The sequence below is a fragment of the Gracilinanus agilis genome, chromosome 2 (genome assembly GCF_016433145.1).
Source record: "Gracilinanus agilis isolate LMUSP501 chromosome 2, AgileGrace, whole genome shotgun sequence".
Taxonomy (NCBI): domain Eukaryota; kingdom Metazoa; phylum Chordata; class Mammalia; order Didelphimorphia; family Didelphidae; genus Gracilinanus; species Gracilinanus agilis.
The window spans coordinates 301,676,840-301,693,972 of record NC_058131.1 but is presented as its reverse complement, the minus strand read 5'-3'; the positions used below and the strand labels follow the sequence as shown (position 1 = coordinate 301,693,972).

Genomic DNA, 17,133 nt, shown 5'->3' with positions numbered 1-17,133 from the left:
AATACTGAATTTCCTCTTTCTGATTGCAATCTCTTCTTGTTTCATTTTTCCTCTGTCTCTTCTATTTCTTCATTCTCCTTTTCTGTTATACTAATCTATCACCACTACCCTAACCTCACGTTATTTTCTTTATTCTTGACATTAAATTTCACCAGTTCAACTGTCTGTTACCCTAAATTACTCTAATCCTGGAATCTCTTGTCCACTTGTCCTACCCACCATGTACATCTTGCCAGTCCTCAACCCTGAGTCATCTCTATCATCCATTTGCTTCTCTGTTCCCACCCTGTGGGATTGAGGAGCACTAGAGGTCTTGCTTCTATCAACTAAATGCATTGTAAAATCATATAGTCCTTGGACAAGGGAAAGGATGAGTGACTATAGAACATGTATATGTGGGGGGAGAGGGGAACCTAGGTACCTTTTACACATTGTATCATTAGAAGTGCCAAGGGTAAGGGAGACACGGCTCTTTATTAATGAGAAGGCTTCATGGAAGAAGTAAGATTCCAGGAATTCAATCATTAATGTAAATAATTACATAAATGGCTTGTTGGGCTTCTTTTAGAAAACCATTGTTCTGTGCAATTATACTTTAGATAACCAAAAGAAATAAACTAGACTGAGAATGAGAAGAAAAGTTGGGTAGGCACTAATCTAAGATACTATTGTTGGAAACTTTGAAGTAAGAATTTAGAAGAATGAATTGTAAGTAAGAATTGAAGAATGAAGAATGGTGCAGTAAAATGAACTTAGATTTGAAGTCAGAGATCTTAGTTTTGAATCCTGGCTCTGTTCTGGGTTACTGAGGATAAGTCCCTTCACATCTTTGGATTTTAGCTTCTTTATAAGATGAGAGGACTTCACCAATTGATTTTTAAGTCTCTTCCAGCTCTGTCTCTCATGAACCTTGAGGGAATGAAATGCCATCATAGAGTTATATAAGTGTTGGCACAGTCAGAAGAGCAGATGATTTTGTTGACAGCAGAATGGATAATCCATGATAAAGTGGTACAAGAGATAAGGAACCCTATGAGGTAATTTCTCTACATTGTGAACTCATAAATAAGTTAATATACCTGAAACTTCTTTGAAAAATATTTAACAGCATTATGCTAATACATGTGTTAACAAGGACATCAATTAAAAGCAATGAAAATAAAGGAAGAAAGGACAGATATAATAGATATTCTGTGAAAAATTCTTAGATTTGTTTTTAGCAACTTGTCTAATGTTCAGAGAATAAAGTAGGAATGATTCAAAGATGACCCTGAGTTTCCTTAGTTGGAATTGCGAACAGATAGTGCCTCTCCCTTTTGTGAGGGACAGATTAGAAAGGTTGGGCTTGAAATACAGATGGGCCTAAAATAAAATTGAATAACTCTTTGTTTGCTATATTAAGGACTACATTTATGCAGTGTTATCAAGTTATCAAGTGGCTTCTGTGATATAAAAGTAGAAGTGAGCTGATACCCAAACCATGATTTCACCTTTGTTAGCATTTTAGGATGAACTTCAATGCTCATATTTCTAGTGAATCAAAATCATCATAGTCCCTAAAAACACCAGATAGGAGAATGTTGCTTTGAAGTGTTGATTGCCCTGGAAATTATGAATCTTAAAAAACACTTGTGGTGCTTTATTGCTAGTTTCATATCTGTCCTATCCAGGTGTTGCTAATAGATTGAATAATAGGCTTAGTAGGTGCCTCTTTGGAATGGGTAGGGAAAGTTATGTTATTTTTGTTAATACAAGATAAGGTTCCTTTCAGCCAATTTAAAGAACTATCCAATGCGGTTTTGCTGTGTAGCATGTAAACTCCCACAGGATAAAAATCAGAGCAAGTTTTAATTAAGGAGGGGTACTCAAAGACTCAACAGCCTGCTCGTTTTGTTAGCTTTTTTCCTAATTTCTCTTGATCTTTCTCTTGAACCTTCCTTTCTCTCATTCAGTTCAGCAGTATTTCTTAAGTACTTGTGGTGTGTGTATCATTCCTAATCATGTCTTCTTACATAGGCTGCTAGGTGGCATAGTGTTAGACTTAGAGGGAGAAAGTCCTGAGTTCAGATCTTGCCTCAGATACTTACACTTTGTGACCCTGGACAAATCATTTATCCTCTCAGCCTCAATTTTCTCATCTGTGAAACAGGGATAACAATTGCAACTATCTCACAAAGTTGCCATAAGCATTAAATGAGGTAACATATGTAAAATGCTTAATGAATCTTTTTTTTTATTTTTTATTGTCATGCAAAACATCTCCATATTGATCATTGTTGAAAGCACTCACTCATACAGAACCAAAACCCCAAAGATACACTGATGTGGAAGACAATTCCAACAGTTCTTTCCCTGAAGGTGGGTAGCATTCCCCTTCATAAGTCTCTCAGGATTATCCCAGATCATTGCATTACTGAGAATAGCCAAGTTATCACAGATAATCATCATCCAATATTGCTGTTTCTGTGTACAGTGTTCTCCCAGTTCCACTTATTTCACTCTGCATCAGTTCCTGTAGATCTTCCAAGCTTTTTTTGAAAGCATCTTGCTTATCCTTTCTTATAGCACAACAGTATTCCATCACCAACATGTACTATAATTTGTCCAGCCATTCTCCATTTGATGTACATCTCCTCAGGTTCCAGTTCTTTGCCACCACACAAAGAGCAGCTAGAGATATTTTTGTACAAGTAGGTCCTTTTTTATTATCTCTTTGGGATACAGATCCAGCAGTGGTATTACCAAATCAAAGGGTATGCATGGTTTTAGAGCCCTTTAGGTTAACAGATCTTAATGTGCTATGTACTAGTTATATTATTCTAGCTAGCCATTATTTTTCTATACTGTCCTACTATTTGGGACAAGCAGTAATTTTGAAATGATTTCCATTTTGTGAGAGTTTGTTGTGCTTCTACTAACCAGAGGTTCAGTCAGAAGTCAGACTTTTGACTAGATAAAATCTGTTTAAATTAATTTCTTGACCATTAGTCATTGTCTGTCCATTTAGTGCTGGATTTTTTGTTTTACCGTTCTTGTGTTGTGCTTTTAATTCTGTGCTTTTTTAAGAGTGACTATCACTCCATGGAAATATGTAACAGTTTATAGCTCTTAAAGAGTACACTTGCTGACTGTTGGAGGTATTTGTGGTGGCTGTTTGTCTGGAGAAGTCAAATGTTTCAAGGATGGTTCAAGACCACACTGTAGCAAGTTGATTCTTTTTAACTTAAATTTTAAGTATTTTTCCATGGTTACATGATTCATGTTCTTTCCCTCCCCTTTTCCCCTCTTCCCTCCCTGAGAGAAGGAACTGACAAGCAGTTCCACTGGGTTATATGTGTATTATCACTCAATACTATTTCCATATTATTCAAAGCCCACATCCAATACCCATATAAACAAATGAAAATCAAATGTTTTCCTTCTGTTTCTACTCCCACTGTTCTTTCTCTCAATGTGGATAGCATTCTTTCTCATAAGTCCCTCAGGATTGTCCTAGATCGTTGCATTGCTAATCAATAGCGAAGTCATTTACATATGATTGCCCCACAATATTTCTGTCTCTTGTACAATGTTCTCCTGGTTCTGCTCATTTCACTCCACATCAGTTTGTGGGGTCTTTCCAGCTTGTGTAGAAATCAAGCAGTTTTATTTATTGGCCCCTATTGCACAGTAGTATTCCATTACCATCATATACCATAATTTGTTCAGCCATTGCCCAATCAAGGGATGCCCCCTCATTTTCTAATTTTTTGCCACCACAAAAAGTGCAGCTATGAATATTTTTATACAAAATTTTTTCCTTATTATCTCTTTGGGGTATAACCTAGTAGTGGTACTGCTGCAACAAAGTGTATGCATTCTTTTAAAGCCCTTTGGGCATAATTCCAAATCCAAAATGGTTGGATCAATTCACAACTCCACCAGCAAGTGTGTTAGTGTTCCAATTTTGCCAGATTCCTTCCAACATTTATTTTCTTCCTCCACTGTCATATTGGCCAATCTACTATGTGTGAGGTGGTACCTCAGAGTTGTTTTGATTTGCATTTCTCTAATTAGGAGGAATTTAGAATACTTTTTCATGTGATTATTGATAGTTTTGATTTCTCATCTGAAAAACTGCCTATTCATATCCTTTGACCATTTGTCAATTGGAGGATGGCTTGATTTCTTGTACATTTGACTTGGTTCCTTATATATTTGGGAAATTAGATCTTTGTCAGAGAATTTTGTTATAAAAATTTTTCCCCCAATTTGTTAGCAAGATGATTTATACTGAAGCACAAAGAAAATGTGATTGAAAACCAAAAAAATGTCAGGAAGTGCCAAATTGTTGCTGCAAAACAGCCTAATTGATCCTCAGAAAACAAGCAAGATCTTCAGAGGACTGGTAACTGGAAAAGTTGTTCCTCATTCCTCCATAGTACAGTGTGTGCTTCTTGAAGTTGGAGATCAGTTAAAAAAAAAACTTGCTTTCAATTAAAAATGCTTATCACAGGTAAGACATAATATAGTCCTGAAGTTTGGGGGAAAAAGATCATTAGAACTGATGAAGCTTCTAAAATTCAAGATTATGTCAAAGCTTTTCAGAAGTCATGCATGCCTGTAAAATCTAAGCATCTACATCAGACTGTAAAATATCTATCCAATAAACTTTCAGATTTTTAAAAATTGTCATTTGGCCTGTACATCTTTTCCCTATTGAAGGAAGGATGAATTCTGATACATGTATTACTATCTGAAAAGCAGAATTCTGGAATTACAGAAAATTCATATGAAGATGGAATTTTGCAACATGGCCTTGCACCTTGCTTTCAGATCATGAAAGGTTAAGACATTCACCCAAGAGATGGAGATAAAAATGCTTCAGTGTTCTGGGAACTTGCCCAGTTTAAATCTCATTAAAATCTTTGGGTTATAATCCAGGCTAGACTTGGAAAAGTGGACTGTACCTCAAAGATATACATATACCCAGAATAATAACTGTGGTTTCATGATTAAGTATTAGAGAACATGTGTCAAAATCTTGTGAAGTCAGTGCCAAATCATGTAAAACTAGTGACTGAGACAAAAGGAAGACATATTGCATATTAAGATTTTTTAAAATGTAAAACTTTCTGAGGCTCATTGTATACACAAAAACTTATTTTGTTTTATCCCTACTAATTTACACTATAATACTCTCTCCAGGTTCACCTTAAAATGACTTGCTTATTAATATTTCTCATACCTCATCACCTTCAAGAGCCCTGTTCACATTTAGTAGATTAGTTTGACGATTCTTACCTAAGAAGATTTTGTGTAATTTCCACATAAAGTACATAAGATTTACCACTTTTTTAATAACAAAAAAATGAATAGTAGTTGCATAGTTATCATTTTATCTTAGTACAAGAGCTCCTTCATTCTAGGGATTGTATCTTTATTACTGTACAGTCCCCAGCACAGCCTTATTATTCAAGTAAATGTTAAAGGATCATGCAAAAAAATGCTATCCTATGTGCTAAATGGAATAGAACTAATTTTCAGGTTGGAGGTAGAGTAGATGAATTTTTGAAATTCTGTCTAATTCCCAGAAAAACAGAATTTGAGTTAGGAGGTACTTTGAAGTTCACCTGAGTAGGAGTTTCCTCTCCAGAATCTTCAGTAAGTGACCATCCACTCCCATCAAAAACTTCTATGTCGTCTCCCAAAGCAGCCTATTCTATTTTTAGATAGAACTTTTCAGTTTAATTTTATTGATATCTTTGTTTTTATTTCACTTTCATTTCTTGATGCCTCATTCCCATCTCCCCGAGAGAAAGCTATTCTTACAACAACAAAATTTCAAAGAAGGGAGGAGAAATTTTGTATTCCCACCCATAATGTGTGCCTCACTTTCATCCCTACCCCCCTAGTGAAGATTTGAACCCAGGCCTTCCTGACTTTAGGCCTGGCACTCTATCCACTGAGCCACTTTTGTCTTGTTTTTGTTACAAGAAGTGATTTAGTTGGAGAAGGGAGGATATTGGGAAATGTCAAGTATTTAAAAAAAAAAAGTGGGGCAGCTGGGTAGCTTAGTGGATTGAGAGTCAGGCCTAGAGACAGGAGGTCCTAGGTTCAAATCCGGCCTCAGACACTTCCCAGCTGTGTGACCCTGGGCAAATCACTTGAACCACTCTTCCACCTAGGAGCCAATACATAGAAGTTAAGGGTTAAAAAAATAAAAATTTTTTAAATTTTTAAAAATTTTTAAAAAGGTACTAATAAAACTTTTTTAAATTAAAAAAAACACTTCCTTACATAGAATCTAAATCTTTCTAAGTTCTACTCTTCTAAGTTTTGTTTTCTGAGGCCATATAGAACAACTCTATCATCTTACTCCTACTCAGTTTTTTTATATATTATAGTTATGTCATCCTTCTAATGTGTTTTCTTCTCCAAGCTAAATATTTGACATTTCCTTCAGCTAACGTGCATATAATCTGATCTTTGGGCCCCATATTGTCCTACTCACCTTCTTTTGAATACCTTCCTGTTAATCAGTGTTCTTTCTAAAATGTAGCAATCCCCCAGCACTGAGTACAATAATCTCGATGTGGTATTATCAGGGCAGAGTACCCATTATATGCCTTTTTATTCAGTGATATTATAGCCCACCTTGCTTAGAAATGCTGTATTAAGTTTTTAATAGTTTACTACAGGAAAATTCAGAACTTCTTAGTCAAGACAAAACTTTGAACTTATTCATGTAATCCCTACTCATGGGATAAAGCTATGACTATATAATAACTCTAGCAAAAGAAAATGTGTTTCACTTGTCATGACTAAGTAATAGTTTAAGATCCATTAAAGAGTCTGTATATAACTGTGGATCGTGAATCAATGCAAATAAGCATTTGTAGTATTTCAGTGGTCTCAAAAAATTATGTTGGGTGAATATACCAAAAAAAACCCAGACCATATTAACTTTTTTTTTAAAAAACTTAAAAATTTTCTTTCAATTACATGTGGAAACATTTTTGACAGTTATTTTCTGACATTGTATCATTTAGATTTTCTCTCTCTTCCTCCCTCAGCCCCTCCCCAAGAAGGTAAATAGTCTGATATAAGTTATACCGTTGCTTTCCTGCAATATATATTTCCATATTCCCCATGTTATGACAGAATACACATCATACATAAAATAAAAAACTCATGAAGGAAATAAAGTGAAAGATGGCATGCTTTGATCTGCAATCAAGCTGCAACAGTTTCTTCTTTAGATAGCAATTTTTTAAATCGAGTCCCTTGTTTCTATCAGCTATATTGCTTATTATAGTTTAGTCCTTCTCACTTGATCATCATACAATATTTCTATAACTGTATACACAGTTCTCATGGTTTTGCTCACTTCACTTTGCATCAATTCATAGTAGTCTTTCTATATTTTTCTGATTGTCATGTTCATCATTTCTTATGGTGCAATGGTATTCTATTACATCCGTATACCACAACTTGTTAAGTCATTTGACTTAAGTAACTTGCTTTTTAAAAAGATGGTTCAAAAAGAATAATTCAGGCGCAGCTGGGTAGCTCAGTGGATTGAGAGTCAGACCTAGAGACAGGAGGTCCTAGGTTCAAATCCGGCCTCAGACACTTCCCAGCTGTGTGACCCTGGGCAAGTCACTTGACCCCCATTGCCCACCCTTATCACTCTTCCACCAAGGAGCCAATACATAGAAGTTAAGGGTTTAAAAATGTAAAAAAAAAAAAAAAAAGAATAATTCATAGTATTGAGTAGAAAATTACAGTGTATTTCATTACTTAGCCTTTCTGAACCTAGGTTTCCCTTATTGTAAAACAATAGGGCTGTGCCAAATGATCTTTATCTCATCCAACTCTGTGTACTTATTAAGAGCTTGCTATGTATTTTGCAAATAATAGGTGCCTGATAAATATAGGTTGAGTTAATGAAGCTTCCTTTTATAGCCTTCATATTTCTTTTGGGAATATTCATCATTTTAAAAGTGTTAAATTCTCAGGGGTTTTCATTCCTGTGTAAGCATATAGCTGTTGCTGAATTATCATGAATTACTGTTGATTTGAGCCTTCTTCAGGGTTGGGCTCTTTGTTCCTTTCAGTCCAATACTCTTAAGGGCAGAAGAAAGAGAGGGTTATAAATCTAGGGCAGCTAAGTGATGCAAAATTTGGAGTCAGAAAAACTTGAGTCTGAATCCTACTTCAGACACTAGTTGTGTGATCTGAGCAAGTCCTCAAATCTCATCATCTCAAAGTCCTCATCTGAAAAAGTGATAATAGTAAGAGCATCAACTTTACAGTTATTATGAACCAGCCTTACTGATTTTTATGTCATAAAAAAATTTATCAGGTTTTTCTTAAATACAGGCTTTGATTTAGTTCATCTCCAGATTGACATTAATGGGGCAAAGTGAGTTGCTTTTACACTGCTTATATAACTCTTCTCCATGTACACTTTTTTGGAATAAGAGGTTTTAGTAGGCACACGTGCACACACACACACAGTGAAACTTTACTATACCAAACAAATCAATAAAAAATAGAAATACTTCAGGAAAAAAGTTATTATGAGCATCAAATGAGTTTTAAAAATCCTTTATAAACTTTTAGAAACACTATAGAAATGCTTTCATTATTATTATAATAATAAATCTTGATGCTAATATGACATACTTCCATTCTGTTAGGAGTAGAAGAAGAGGCTTTTTTTGTACAAAACAGAAATGTTCTTTGATTCCATATTTCAGGAGTGGGAAGACTGGAATCTGTCTAGTTGACGTGTGTATCTGTATACACATTGATTGATACAAGGATAGCATTGAATTCATTAGTACCCAACAGACACAGCTTCTGAGAAAACAGTGGCAAAGATACACAGTACCCTTTGAGTCTATTTTTCAGATGTTCCTCACTGTCCAAATCCCTTGAGCCATCTGGTAAAGCCTGTGGACCTCTTCTCAGAAGAATTTTTTTAGATGCAGAACATAAAATACATAGGATTACAGAGGAAACTAATAGTGCTGAAATACAGTTATCACGGTAGTTAAAAAAAGAAAAGTTCAGGGGCCACAGGATAAGAACTCCTGATCAGTAAGTATTAATCAAAGAAGAATTTTCAAGGAGCCATTCATAAATGCTAGAAGGAAATCCAAAACTCCTTTTTGTTTTTCATTCAGATTCAAGTTTTGAAAGACTTCTTGGGTCATATTCTTTTATCACTCAAATTTGTCTAAAAGATGTTTTCTTTTATATAGTCATTAATCTTTCTTTAAAAATAGGAGTCTCCCCAATTACCAGATGTTTAACTTAGATTTTGAAAGGTAGGTTTTGTTGTCATTCAGAAAGGATGCCAAATAACATTCAAAAAATGTATTTTTTCTTCTCTTTTTAGCTGGTTGAAATGTTAGATATGTCTGTTCCTGCTGTTGCTAAACTGAGACGTCTTTTAGACAGTCTGCCAAGGGAAGCATTACCGGACATCCTCACTTCAATTATCCGCACTAGCAACAAAGAGAAGCTCCAGGTATTGTGCCTTCTTTATAAATTCCAAAGTCCTTCTTACTTTTTTTTTTTTACCCTTGTACTTCGGTGTGTATTGTCTCATAGGTGGAAGATTGGTAAGGGTGGGCAATGGGGGTCAAGTGACTTGCCCAGGGTCACACAGCTGGGAAGTGGCTGAGGCCAGGTTTGAACCTAGGACCTCCTGTCTCTAGGCCTGGCTCTCACTCCACTGAGCTACCCAGCTGCCCCTCCTTCTTACTTTTAATTTGAATCAAGGTCATGCTTTGGCTAAATAGCTTTCCTCTTAGAAATGAATTACCAGTAACTGGAATCAGTGATTAAAATGCTTCCCAGAAATCTTTGTTGTGTAACTTTTAAAAAATGTACCATTTTACATATTTTATAACTAAAAATACTTCGTTATTTTGCCCAAGATTTGATTATTCTAAAATGCTTTAGAGAAAAGGTATAAGATATTATAGCATTGCAGTTTGAGGACCGAGCTTGGAGTCAGAAACATCTGGGTTCAAATCCACTTATCTCACAACAAACTGTATGGTAAAGGGCAAGTTATTTCCCTGTCTGAGCCTCAGTTTTCTCATTTGTAAATTTGAGATATCTGTAGTATCTATCTTATGTGATTATTGTAAGGCTATTGTATTATAATGTAGGTAAAACACTAGATACTTTGAGGTGCTCTCTCTATATATATTTTTATATCACTGATAGTAGTCTTGATTATTTTGATAGCATTATGCTGGGCTAAAGACATATCACTAGAAAGAGAGGAAGTATAGGTACTGAGTGATAATACATGTATAACCCAATGGAATTTGCTTGTCAGCTCTGGGAGGGGTAGAGGAGAGGGGAGAGAATATGAATTATGTAACCATCAAAAAATATCTTATAAATAAATAAAAGAAAGAAAGAGTAGGAAGTAAAATATTCTTATTCCATTTTAGTTCATTACCTTTAAACACTTTTTATTCAAGACCTCTGAGACTTCCTTTTTGACTGACATGTTCTTATTTGGTAAAATTCACTTGGAAGCATTAACTGAAATGTCTCAAATTATATACTGGCTATTTAAAATTGTGACTTTATTTTTATTGCGTCAACTATACCAATGTCCTGTCTTAACTTGTGTCAGGACCTTGTTTTTATCTTTTTAACTATGGATCATATATAATTGCTGAAAGATATACCTGCCAAAATACCATGAGTAAATATTGTTCATTAACTCATTGGTTTTTTTTTTTAGATTTTGGATGCTGTGAGCCTGGAGGAGAGATTCAAAATGACCATACCTTTGCTGGTAAGACAAATTGAAGGCCTGAAATTGCTCCAGAAAACCAGAAAACACAAGCAAGATGATGATAAGCGGGTATGCCCTATTTTTAATCTTTTTTTTCTTTCAGGTGACTTTACATTAGGAATAAGTCTTGATAATTCTTGATAATCTTCATATTTCTATAGTAATGTCATTCCTCTGGAACTCAGTTATTTGTAACTTCACCTTTCCAGAATGCAAATAAGAATTAAGAAATGAGAGCTATGAGGAAGGAGAAAGGGATGTCAATAAATCTTATATGAGATCCCCCTCTGGCCATCATTCAGAAACTATTTATTCTTATTTTACATATAATTCTAACAAGTTTGGCTTTGTGATTTGCAAACCTACAACAGGGAAGCACCAACAAATTACAAGGGGGAGAGTTGTAGATGGGCATATTTATAGTAACAAGAAGAGATAGTGAAGGAAAAGACAGAACTCTTTTAAAAATTACTTTGTGTTCAGCAGCCCTACATAACAAAATAGGTCCAACAGGAATCACTGTATTAATATACAATGCAATGATTGATGCTCATTATGGGGGTCTCTTGTCATCAAAACCAAGTTTTATTATGTTTATTATCCTTCTTTTTAATATAGTAGCAAACTGTATGGTACATTTCAGAAAGATTTCCATCCAAAAATATTTTTAAATACATATTTTAGTATAAAGTTTGGTAAACTTTCTTTTATTCAGGAAACTCAGTTGTCCAAAACAACCTCTTCTCCAATAGTTCCATATAATCTAGATTTTACTAATATGTTTAATAAAATCAGAATCTAAGAGCTAGAAGGGACTTTAGAGATTCAGTTTAAACTTTCTCATTTTACAAATTAGGAAATGGGCCTTGTAACCATGTAGGGGCATACTCAAGTTGTATGAACTGATAGTACCACCTGACAGTACAAATTTAAAACCAGAATCCAGGTCCTTTCACTTTCACTCTGATTCTCCGTTTAGACACTCTCCTTAGTTCTAGGAATGCAAAGGAATTGGGAGCATTCTGTTTGGAGAAGATAGTGCATAAAGGGGAACTGAAAAGTGAGGGAAGGTTCCCAAGTAGGAGTATGGTATCATAAAATCAGAGACAGTTGATTTGAGGACCTTCCCCCAAGTGGAAGAACTCACTATCAGGAAAAGGGGCCCAAAAGAGTAGTCAGGAGATAGGGGAGGCATACATAGTCTGGAGAAAATTTGGAGGGCCTTGAGTACTCAACAGTGATTTAGGTTTTATATTTGAGGTACCAGATGTTTCTAAGCAAAAATGCAGCATGAAGCAGTAAGTTTTCTAGTCATATTTTTCAAGCAGAAGTACATAGCAAAGATTCAAAGGGAAAAGTATTGAATCTAGGAATGTTATAGAAATATATAAGATTTTACTGTTTGAAGGATTTGAGAGATCATTTATTTCAACCCACTCATTTGACAGATGAAGACCGTGAGGTCTAGATAAGTCCAGAAGTTTTTAGAAATACTTAAGTGTATATTTGTTGTTCTTTAGTCATTTTCAGTCTTGTCCAACTCTTTGTGATCCCATTTGAGATTTTCTTGGCAAAGGTCGCAGAGTGGTTTGCCATTTCCTTCTCCATCTCATTTTACAAATGAGGAAACCAAAACCCACAGCAATAAGTGACTTACTCCAAGTCCCATAAATAGTGAGGGTCTGAGACCAGATTTGATGAATCTTCCTGACTCCAGGCCTGGAGTCTTATATGTTGTATCACCCAGTTGCCCATAGATTGGGGCCAGGTTATCCTATAATACAATAAACATTTATTAAACACTGTGCTGAGTGCTGGTGGTTCAGTTAATAAAAACAGTCTTTGCCCTTAATGAGCTTAGACTCTAAAAGGGGAGTCAAAATACAAAAGGAGACAAACAAATGGGGGAGAAAGAGATGGGCCAACATCCCAGTGGGTTCCCTATTTCCTAGATTTTGTTAAATGATAGAAGAAACAGAGGATCACATTAGCTGGCATTGCTTAGTTAAGGAACTGAAGTCCCACAGCATGTACCCGGGATATTTACCCTGCTTTTATCTTAATCTCATTAACCTCATAATAGGAAAAGGGAGAAAATGAGTCAGACTACCTTTCTTTGATCAACTTATATAAAGATTTTTATGTTAAAAGAGCAATACAATAAATGCTCCCCACCCTCTCACATCTTTAGGTACTAAGTATTCCCACAATGTTCTGCTTCTTTCCTAGGATGTTTTCATCATATCTAGTTAGCCAGCACCTTAAAATACTTGATTTAGCAAATATTGTTTCTATTCTATGCACAACAATAATAATTGCTTATTGCTTTTTATCTTAAATAAGAAGATAAACCTTGTCCTGCATTCTGGTTTTATGCCCTTTGGAAAATTACGTTGCCCTCTCTGCCTATTTCTTCAACTATAACATGTGGTAATAATACCTACCTCACATGATTGATGTGAAGGAAACATCTTGTAAATCAATGCTATATAAGTGTGTGGTGATTATTACTCTTCTATATTGGTTTAATATTTTTATTTAAAAATCATATAACTTTTTGTTCATAGCTCCAAATGTGACAAGGTATTGACTCTTGTGATGAAGAGAAAGGACATGTAATGTGCTTCTGCTTTGTTGCTAAGGTTATAGCTATACGCCCTATCAGGAGGATCACACACATTCCTGGCACTTTAGAAGATGAAGATGAGGAAGAAGATAACGATGATATTGTCATGTTAGAGAAGAAAATCCGAACATCCAGCATGCCAGAGCAAGCTCATAAAGTCTGTGTCAAAGAGATAAAGAGGTAGGTTTGGGTATAAATAAAGTAGATCTCTTATTTATGTTTTTTTAAGTTTATTTGTGGTTTCAACTTGTGTAGTCATAATTTCAGTATTTGTGTTATATTTATACTGCAATTGAAATCAAGACTGAGCTCTGCTATCTTGCCCCTGCTATCTCAGCATAAATTAAAAATACAGAATATATGCTCCTTCTTTTACATTTTTTTCACTAATTCCTCCAATATTCTTGACCTTTTGTTCTTCCAAATGAATTTTATTATTTTTTCTAGTTCAGTAAAATTATTTTTTGGAAGTTTAATCAAGATGACATTGAATAAATAGACTAGTTTAGATAAAATTATCATTTTAATTATATTGGCTCTACCTATCCATGAATAATTAATATTTCTTCAGTTATTTAAATCTGACTGCATTTGTATAAAAAGTATTTTATAATTATATTCATGTACTTCCTGAGTTGGTTTTGGCAGGTATACCTCTATTTTATTTTATGTATGGTTATTTTAAATGGGCTATCTTTTCCTATTACTTCCTATAGGATTTTGTTGGTGATATACAGAAATGCTAATGATTTCTGTAAGCTTATTTTATATAGCACTTTGCTAAAATTATTGATAGTTTAACCTAATTTTTTATTCAAATCTTTAGGATTTTCCATATATATTATCACATCTACTGCAAAAAGAGATATTCTCATTATCCCTTTGCCTGTTTAATTTCCTTCAATTTCTTTTTCTTCTTTAATTGCTGTTATTAGCATTCCTAAAACAATATTAAATCATATTGGTAGTGATGGGCATCCTTGTTTCACTTCTGATCTTATTGGGAAAGCTTCTAACTTATACCCAGGACAGATGTTTGCTGATGGTTTTATATATATACTTCTTATCATTCTAGGGGAGAAATTCATTTATGCCTATGCTTTCAAGTGTTTTTAGTAGGAATGAATGAAATATTTTGTCAAAAGCTTCTTCTAAATCTGTTGATATAATCATGATTTTATTTTTTTCTTTTGTTATTGATGTATATGATGTTATATTAATAGTTTTCCTTATTAAATAATTCCTAAATACCCATATAATCTCTTTAGTCATAATGTATAATTTTTGTGAAATATTGTAGTCTCCTGGCTAATATTTTATTTAGGATTTTTGCATCTATAATTGATTAATGACCTTGTCCTAGAATTTGTTTTTGCTCTTCCTCATTTAGGTTATCAGTACCATATTGTTTTATTAAAGGAGTTTGGCAGGACTACTTTATCAATTGTTCTAAATTATTTAATATTGGAATTAGATGATCTTTAAATGTCTGGTAGAATTCACTTGGATATCCATCTGATTCTGATACTTTTTTTGTAAGAAGTTCATTTATGGCCTCTTTAATTTCTTTTTCTAAAATAGATTTTTTTAAGATATTCTATTTCCTACTCTATTAGCTCAGGCAGTTTATATTTTTGTAAATATTCTTCCATTTTACTTAAATTGTTAAATTTGTTGGCTTATAATTGGGTGAAATAACTCCTAATAATTACTTTGATTTCATCTTCATTAATCATAAATTCACCCTTTTCATTTTTAATGCTAGCAATTTTTCTTCTCTCTTTTTAAATCACATTAACCAATAGTTTGTCCATTTTGTTGGTTTTTGCATAAAACCAACTCTTATTTTTATTTGTTAATTCACTGGTTTTCTCACATTCAATTTTTTTTTTAATCTCACCTTTAATTTTTAGGATTTCCAATTTGGTATTTAATTGTGGATTTTAAATTTGTTTTTTTTTTTTCTATTTTTTAATTGCATATACCAGTGATGGGCAAACTACAGTGATTAGGGTATTGCTTAAGGCAGTGATGGGCAAACTACAGCCTGGATCTGGTCCGTGGGGAATAGTTTGCCCATCACTGGCATACATGATTTATTGATCTGTTCTTTTAGAGAGAGGAATTTTCCTCTAATTACTGCTTTTGTGGTATCCCATAGGTCTTTATTATAATTTTCTTTAATAAAGTTATTGTTTCTATGACTTATTCTTTAACCTATTCATTCTTTAAAATTGTTATTTAGTCTCCAGTTTTTATTCTGTGTCCTGTCTAGATTATCTAAGATTTTATTTATCTCCTTGTTCTCTTTCTTATTGATTTTTTTGGTTAGATTTATCTAGTTTTGAGAAGGGAAGATTAAAGTTCTCTATTACAGTTTTTTTGCCCATTTCCACTTGTAATTCTTTTAGCTGTTCCCTTAAAAATGTGGATACTATAACATTTAGTCTCTTTGGGTTTAATATTGAAAATGCTTCATAATTTAAGTATCTTTTTTTTTAACAAAATGTAGTTTCTCTGTTTATCTCTTTTAATTAGATCTATTTTAGCTTTAACTTTGTCTAAGATCTAAGCTACCTTTGCTTTTCTTTTGTCATTTGAAGAATAAAATATTCTACTTTATCCCATTATTTTAACTTTATGTGTATCTGTCATTTTTAAGGATGTTTCTTGTAAGCTACGTAATGTTGGGTTTTGATCCATCCTTCTCTGTTTCTTTTTTTATGAGTGAATTCATATAATTCACATTCAGAGTTATAATTATTAGTTGTGTATTTCCCTCGATTATATTTTTCCTCACTGTTTTTCCTTTCTTGCTTCTCTTTTTATCCTGTTACTCCTCAGACACTAATTTTTTCTCCTAACCGCTACATCCCTAATCCACACCCCTTCCAAGAGTCTTTTACTTATTTTCTTTCTCAGTCCACTGAGTTCTAAAATAGCCTATCTTTCAAAGATTTCCTCCCTTGTCTTTCCCCTTTCCCTTCTAGTTCTTAATCTATTTCCCTTCTAAGGATCCTTCCTTTATCCCTCATCTTACCCTCTTCTTTTTTTTAGGGCTATTTCTTAACATGAACATCCTCATGTTCTCTCCTTTATCTTACCCTTGCCCTCTGTGTTATGAAGCAGTAATTATCAAAACTGTCTGGCACTGGCTAAAAAATAGAAAAGTAAATTAATGGAACAGAAAAGACATGCAAGACAGTAATAAAAGATTATAGTAACCTTGTGTTTGACAAAAATAAAGCTTTTGGCATAAGAATTCACTGTTTGGTAAAAGTAGTTTGGAAAGGTGGAAAGCAGTCTGGCAGAAACTAGATACAAACCAATATCTTACCAAGAAAGATCAAAATGGTTATATGACCTAGACATACAAGAAGACATAAGCAAATTAGAAAAACAGAGAACATATTACCTATCAGATTTTTGAATAAAAGAATTTATTTTTTTAATTTTATCTTTATTTTATTCCAATAACAAATTTACATGTAAGTTTTCCAAAGTTGCATGATTCATTTTGTCTCCCTCCCTTCTTCCCTACCCCTTAATGGAGTTGACAAGCAATTCCACTGGGTTATGTATGTATTATAGGAGAAGAGTTTATGAATAAACAAGAGAAAGAAAGTATTGTGAGATATAAAATGAATAATTTTGATTACATTAAAAAGGTTTTTTGTACAAATAAAATGAATGT

The 17,133-nt window shown here is 33.8% G+C and overlaps 1 protein-coding gene across 2 annotated transcripts in view; it reads left to right on the top strand.

Annotated features, from left to right (window-relative positions):
* The window catches only part of LONP2 (lon peptidase 2, peroxisomal), a 147,676-nt gene that overhangs the window by 18,609 nt on the left and 111,934 nt on the right, over nucleotides 1–17,133 (top strand). The window contains exons 3-5 of one of the 2 annotated variants that reach the window (XM_044664170.1): nucleotides 9,389–9,520; nucleotides 10,760–10,882; nucleotides 13,456–13,619. In XM_044664170.1, the coding sequence (XP_044520105.1) occupies nucleotides 9,389–9,520; nucleotides 10,760–10,882; nucleotides 13,456–13,619 (419 nt within the window). The remainder of the gene's footprint in view (nucleotides 1–9,388; nucleotides 9,521–10,759; nucleotides 10,883–13,455; nucleotides 13,620–17,133) is intronic. The other variant, XM_044664171.1, reaches the window with a different exon arrangement.